This window comes from Montipora foliosa, chromosome 13 (assembly GCF_036669935.1).
Source record: "Montipora foliosa isolate CH-2021 chromosome 13, ASM3666993v2, whole genome shotgun sequence".
NCBI classification, from domain to species: domain Eukaryota; kingdom Metazoa; phylum Cnidaria; class Anthozoa; order Scleractinia; family Acroporidae; genus Montipora; species Montipora foliosa.
The window spans coordinates 32,866,017-32,873,516 of NC_090881.1; the positions used below are offsets into that span (position 1 = coordinate 32,866,017).

Genomic DNA, 7,500 nt, shown 5'->3' on the forward strand with positions numbered 1-7,500 from the left:
GTGAAATTAAGCATCGAGTTCACGGCGAACGGCAAGCGCCGGGCCGAAATTTATCTACATATTTCCAACAACTTCTCGAAACAAAGAGACAAATTAAACCAAAGGAATTTTTGTGCTTTTGGGACAAACAGTAGCTCGCCGGTTTGCCGATTTACGTAAAGGCAATGCTGAAATGTTACCCTGTTACCCCCCCCCCCCCCCATCACACACACCCCTCTCCTCCCTGCCCCACCTGATCTCTTCGCTCCCATGATTCTCTCTGCCCTTCACAGGCCACCACTTCAGGTGTATGATAACCGCAGACTGCGTACAAATAGCGCTGATAAACAGTATTTAAGTCTAAGAGCCCATTTTTAAACGTTAAGCTTTCAACAACTGTGATTGAGGGTTAGTCTGCAGTCTGCAAGTGTCAGACACCACACCACGTTTTCGTGCCAAGTTATTGCCAATGCAGATTAAACATCGCTCCCTCCAAAGTCTGCATATCCCAAAGCCTGACGAAGGGGCTCTGTAACCCTTGTCTTCAAAGTTTATATATACTAATTAGATTTGATAAATAATCGGTGCAATTGTCAGCCAGTTGATCATTAGTTGTTATGTGGATAAAAACAGTTCCTTCACATTGGGTGCTCCGGGTTTAAATTCCGTCCAGGGATGCAACTTTTACTTTTTTCTTTTCATCTGCTACCACAAGTCATGGGACAGAGTAATCTAAATTGACGATAACAGTCAATCGAGGGAAAATCACGAATTGTCGGTATACGCTCTCCACCTACTCCTCCCAAATTACGTTTCCTTTCGTCTTTCCTTTATGGCACGTTCGACCAATCAAAACACAATACAGAAGATTCCCCTACGGGCTTCATAACGCAAAGGAGAATTAATTTGATATTTTCAATTAAATTGGAGAAAAGTGCAAAGGTTCATCAACAAATTCCCGCTGACTTTCCTTTGAAAATATTTATTTTGTTTGAAATTATTATTATTAAAATTTTTCTGTGTTTTCAAAACAAGGTTTCGCGTGTTTATTTTGAAATACTTACCTTCGTATTTTGATTGCACCATTACTTCTCCTAACCTCCTCCTTCATGTTTTCTTTCGTTGATTTCATGGCTGGCGACAGGACAAGAGGATGGATTCAGATACGAATTATTTGATTATTTTAGCATGGCTACTGTCCAAAATTCTTTAGCTGAAGAAAAAACAGCCGATATTCCAGAAGAAGCGAGCGTTGATGGCCGGGGAAATCCAGCTGAGTTCAACAACAACATTCAAAATGGCGGCCATGTAGTGTCGACTTCTTCGCTTCAGCAAAATACCTTTGCTGCTGTTGTCTCAACCGCTGCAGTTCCTCAAATTGGTGAGTGAATAATCTTTGTTATATTTATTTTGTTTCTAGTAAATCAATTGTTTTTCCTCTGTTTATAATGCATATGTGTCCATAGAACTTAAACATCTACCTCAAAGCTAAAGAACTCTGAATTACTGCCAGCCAGGAAAGGGTGAATGAATAAGCAAATATTTATTTACGCTAAAAGAAAATCAACTGGATCTGTCTATATTAATAGCTGAATGATGTGTTCCTTTCGTGTACTAAACACAACAAGATAAATTTGCAGCAAACATAACTTACCCTGCAAGCAACTTCCTGTGGTCTTTTTTCTAGAAAAGTATCTTTTTGGAAGATCAAAGGAATGTAAGCTTAAGTTAAACTGGCAAAGCGAAGCGTTGAATTGCGTGAAAGCAATGAAAATTAATGATATCTTTAATAATTGAGAGCACGATTTAGTTATTGCTTCTAAGCAGTTTTATTATTGTACAGTCTATAGATGTACTATGAGCATAATTATAGGAACGATCTATCTGTTTACAAACATTCTACATGTATTTACTGTTCAAATGTGCCGATCACAGAAACAAATTAAAGGAGCCCTTTGTTTTCACATCCATCCAAGTTTTTTTGTTGGCCTATTTCAGACAATATAGTTGATGTCTCTGACAAGAGTTTCTGGCCTCAGTCGGTAATTAGGGCTATCATGGAGATAAGATTCTATCAACTGGATAACAACAATTTCTCAAAAACAATAACTATTGAAGTAACATAACTGGTCCACAGTATTTGCTGCCCTAATAATTAATTTTGCTTTTTCCATCCTTATCGCTCAGTTACTGCAGCAGCTACAAATGGAGTGGTGGACAAAGACTTTAGTTCTGTTCAGAACACAACCAAACCCATCCCTGCTAGCATGTTTGCCTATAGGTTCGCATCTCCAACAAGTAACCAGACACCTTACTATGTTTCATCTGATATAGTGCTAAGGTAGGTTATATGGTTGTGGACCTTCTTCATAGAGGTGGTATGAGTTGTAAGAAGTAAGGAACTAAGTTGGATTAACAACTGCTTCGAGCTGAGTGGAAGGTGGGTGCCCGGGATGTCCAGGGGCCTCCACTGTGATCAGCCAGCCCCTAGACAGTAAAACGCTCCCATGGCTAGCAATCCCCGCAACCCAGCCATGAGCCCCCACACATCCAGGCACCCATCACACTGTGATAACAGTGGAAAGAGAAATAAAAAAAGGGGGAGGGGTTGTGGGAGGGAAACAGAAAAATAAGAAAGCACCACCACTGAAAAACAACCGCTTAAAGAAAAGCAAAGGCTGCACAACGCTCTTCCCAATGTGGTTCCAAATAGCCACTACGCTGAGACCCCGTGACCTATGTGAGCCTGTGCACGTATGCCTGAGACTGCTGACCGCTAAGCAAACCGCTCCATAATGGACCCCGACACACAGGAAAACCAGCATCTCTTTGTTGTTCTCTGTTAACTTGCATTTAACCACATTAAAATTAATACTTTATGAGCAAGAGATCTGTGTGGCAATTGGGCAAGGGTTAGTGTCAAACACTACATGTAGCATTTGCAAACTAGTTTCTGTACATGTAATTAGGGTGTTAATAATGATGGTTGGATGGAAACAGTAAAAACAAGTCTTAGAACAAGTTTATTGCACACAATTCGAAGAAGCAAGAGAAACAGTTTCCCTTAAAATTTTAGACTTACCACTGTAGACACTGCTTTGTAAATTACAAACTGTATGTACTATGGTACCTGTTACCAGTCTTACAAATTGAACTGTATTGGGATTTTGCAGCAGGAATACACATTAATATTAATTTTGACCTTAATTCTGGGTTTTAGATGGCTAATACCCTTATGAAATTAATGTTGGCCCCTTCCCTGCCTTACTGCATTTTTCAGAATTGTGTGGAATCCATCTTCAAGCGCTAACGGCCAAACTGCATTTTGGCTTCCATCAATCAAATTTCTGATGCCAACCAAAGATGACAAAATCAATTGATGCGTGACTAACCCACCAATCAGCATCTTTGGTTCCCACGGTACATTTGTATATTCAAACTTAACGCCAATGAAAAGCGATGGAATCTGTTAGAATCTTTTTACTGAAGAATTTCTGAAAGCATGTCATAATGGTGTTCCAGCTGTGAACTGAACAAAAAGTCCAATTCACTTTCGGGAGGCGGAGTCAATTTTCTCTGCTATGTTCGGAAATTTGATTGATGGAAGTGCTTGAAGGTAAGATTCCACAGAATTATGAAAATATTATGCCCATTGTTATTAGGTTAGGCACCCTCCTTGCCTAAATCTCTCAATGGCAAACAGATTGAACACAGCAAGCTTACAAATGTATTATTGAAGTTTGTTTCCCTTTCCCAGAGAAAATTTGAGGAAAAAACAAGGTGTATTATGGGATTTGAGAAAATAGAGAAAAATCCCTGAGCTGCAGATTAAGGCACCATTCCAAGCACCATTTGAAAGTGAAAATTTAATGTACGATAACATCTCCAATAACTCGGTAGGAACACTCACTGCAAGCTTACAATAATAATTTCAACATCTTGTCATTGCCTTTTTGTTCTTGGTTTAAACTCTCAGAGTTTTAACGATTAATATGTATGAACACTGTACAATGCTCAAGTCGTAGGATTTGAGAATTTCAATGTCCAGGATATTAATTTAATCATGAGTTATGGAAATAAAAGATAAAAGATAAAAGAAAGGGCCTTTGGTTTTCCAAGGGAAGGAAGTTACTACTGTGGAAATCATTTTACACCTTTTACATCCTTTTCCAATCTGTTTGTTTTGGTAGTGGTGGAATGGCACAACAGACTAGAAGAAGGATTGTACATAATGAGGGTGAGCCTCTCCGACCTTTTTACAAACAGGAATGCCGGTGCTCGCAAATAAGGCGCCCCAGGCGACCGGGCGACTGTTAGGCAGCAACCTTGTGTTTTCCCATCTGGCGGTCTGACCTAAGTCAAGTAATAAGGCTTGTGTTAGACTGTTACCCAGAGTAAAATCTAGAAGTGGCAATCTTAAATGCAGAATTAATGGTTAACTGAGGTCGTCAGTTCGTATGTTCTTGAAATGGAATGCACACAGAAAACCTGCATGTTTTGAAATTGTTCACTTAAGATTATTTTTATAACAGCTAGTTCCAGGATCTTTTCATTATGTGCTGTTGCAAAACATCCAGCAGTGTTTTGTGGCAGCAGTCTGAGCTTTTGGTTCTTCATAATCACAGATCCAGGCCGTCTGACAATGTGCGAGGAAAAAATTTAAAATGTGTGAGATCAAAATACAGTATTCGGTCTCCAGCTACCTGACAAAGCAAGAATTGAGGTCTTCATATCATACCATTTCTTTGACCAGACCAGTGTGAATTTCCTTTGATAATGGTTGTCTTTCGCCATATACTTAGAACTTGGAAGACTGAAGTTTAGGACTTATTTAAACAGATATGATTCTGTTGTGTTCACTGAGCAAAAACACCAAGACAATCACCCTATAATGCCTTGCAATCTCCTAATGCATGGATGTCTAAATCATTAATTAATCATTAATCATTACATCATCATCACCGTTACATCATTAGAAGTAGATTAGTTCCCAGGCCGGCTCAAGCTACACTGTAAGATCGCCTTGTTGGTGTACAACCACTTGACAAGTTTTTTGAGGAAAGTGAGGAAATTGTCTTACTAATTTATTAAATATTGGTCAACAATAAATTACAGGAAATGTACGGTAAATGCAAAGAAATTTTATACTTTTTAGTGGAACGGAGGAGAAAAGACAAAATAAACAAATGGATATGGAAGCTGGCACAAGTTGTACCACAGTGCCAATGGGGAAAGCAGGTACTAACAGTATGGAATAGTTTCAGGAAGCTCATATTTTTTATAGAGAATGCCTTTGGCTTTCCATTGACCCTGTGTTCTGCTGAGACCATATACATGGATCCATGTTGAATTATGAGTGTTTAATCTAAAACTAACATAGAAATGAATACTGTATAATTATAAAGACCCAAATTATGCAGTTATCATCATCATTGTTGTTTCTTGCTACATAAAGAAATGAAAGCCTTAGGATAATCAGAAGTTAAGGCTGGAATTGTACAGCAGAACAAAGGTGAAGATAACCTCTTACTAACCGACCGTGTGGGCCATACTGGGGAATATTGAAGACAAGAGCAATGAAATTGAGGCCGAATTGGCCAAGGAAGTTTGATGTTGGACTGTGGGCGAAGAGGAGAGGATGGTTTCCAACCTTGGTGGAAGGGGGTGGGGTGCCCAGGGATTTGCTTTATTTCTAGGCAGAATTGCTGAGAAACTAATGTTACTTGTATTTAGATTTGTTTGAGTGTCTTTTATCTTTTTTTTTTTTTGTTATCTTTTCCAGAGCAAAAACATTGTTCTTGAAAAGACTGTGGAGTACATAAGCCAAGTCAATGATCAATTAAAGGAGTTGTCTGACTTACAGCAGAGAGAGCAAAAACTTGGTAAGAACTGTTGAAGGTGAATTTTTTTCTGTTTTATTCATCTTAAATGTATTTTATGGTAAAATTAGTGAGACAGTAACATCTTATCATCATCATCATCATCATCATCATCATCATCATTATCTTTATTTACCCTCGAAGTTTTAGAGTAGCTTGGTGCAGTTACCTCCAAGCATTTACCCACCCAACCATGATATAACACAGAGGACAGACTGCAACACCAGGAACTCCATGCCCCACTCTTTTCGAATAGTGTTTGGGTTCTTTTACATCCTACAGTTATGAACATTGAGGGGCTGTGAGATGGGGCCTACAGGTTATTGTCCTTATCTGAGAAGACTCGAGATTTGCAGACGTCATTACAAAGGCAGCACTTATCTTAGAACTAAGTATTTGTTGTAATCTCAGTTTTTTTTCCTTTTTGCTTACAGCACAAGAGGTTCAACATCTTAAGACACGACTTGGAAATGTGACAAAAGAAAATAAAGCGTTTAAAGATTTATTGAAGAAAAACAATATTTCTATTCCGAAAAAGATTGGTACTATTCTGGAAACAGTAAATACATCTGTTGCTATAACAACTCTGAGTTCAAAACCCAAAGAGGCCACAGCTATTGTAACCATGGCAACATCCAAGACCTCACAAATGGAGAATCCAGTGACAATTAGTTCATCTCCTTCAGTCGTTACCATGATTACTCAGTTGCCAATTACCACAAAATCTGTCGCTGATGTTATTTTAAAGGGTCAATCAAGGAAAGAATCGGTTGCTTATGTATCACCATTTTTCATTGCAAATAACCCGGTTTCTATGGTAACAAGCACAACATCTGTTTCTTCAGTTGTAAGCTCTGTCGTGGCAGTTGCTGGTCCGATGGTGCAGAATGTTGTTACCAATACAAGCCAACATAGCCATCTTCAGTTAAACATCGCCAATTCTTCAAATATATCTACTTCAAATCAAGGGATTTATCCTCAGCTTTCAAATAATTTGGTTTTTTCATCTACTCAACAACCTGTTCACACTTTGACTTTGCCAGTTTGCACTTCACAAGTGGCACCAACGTCTCAGACAGGTTTCTCGCAACACAGTGTTGCGGAAATCATGAAAGTTGCAATTCAACCTGGAATTTCAGTTTCAGGTGTCGTTGATAACACTTCTTTTTCCGCTCCTTCCATTGGAAATTATTCGACCGCCGTTTTTAATGTGACACCGACGGTTGTTAACTCCGTTGCTTCCATTCCGAGTACAACTCCGCATGCAGTGTTAGTGTCAGCGCCCTCTTCCTTGCCATCAAGTGACAGCTTTATGAGTGGACTTCCCGGGGTCAGCAACAGTGCACTCACACAGGCTCAGGGCAGTAGTGTGTCGACATTTTATCTGGCTACTGCTCCAAACCAGAATATATCTGTTGCCATGGTAAATCCTATCAGTGGAAGCTTGGTAGATGCGCAACAGAAAGCGTCAAATGATAGAAACAAGGTGCAAGGAGAACATAACCAGAAAGTTGCGTATTCCAGCAAGCCTCAAGCAAAGCCAAAAACCAGAAGCTATGCAGCGAAAGGAAACTCGCAAAGCAAAGCCGTGCCCGAAAATAAAACAGCTACAAATAAACGGGGAGCAGGACATTTGCCTGTT

The 7,500-nt window shown here is 39.3% G+C and overlaps 2 protein-coding genes across 2 annotated transcripts in view; one reads left to right on the forward strand and one right to left on the reverse strand.

Annotated features, from left to right (window-relative positions):
* LOC137983340 (FMR1-interacting protein NUFIP1-like) overlaps window positions 1-7,500 on the reverse strand; it is a 200,645-nt gene that overhangs the window by 56,309 nt on the left and 136,836 nt on the right. The window lies entirely within an intron of this gene.
* LOC137984058 (uncharacterized) overlaps window positions 1,098-7,500 on the forward strand; it is a 7,870-nt gene continuing 1,467 nt past the window's right edge. The window contains exons 1-6 of the mRNA XM_068831266.1: window positions 1,098-1,360; window positions 2,167-2,320; window positions 4,170-4,216; window positions 5,135-5,217; window positions 5,762-5,861; window positions 6,293-7,500. The exon at window positions 6,293-7,500 is cut by the window's right edge and continues 1,467 nt beyond it. Coding sequence (XP_068687367.1) covers window positions 1,168-1,360; window positions 2,167-2,320; window positions 4,170-4,216; window positions 5,135-5,217; window positions 5,762-5,861; window positions 6,293-7,500 — 1,785 coding nt within the window. The 5' untranslated portion in view covers window positions 1,098-1,167. The remainder of the gene's footprint in view (window positions 1,361-2,166; window positions 2,321-4,169; window positions 4,217-5,134; window positions 5,218-5,761; window positions 5,862-6,292) is intronic.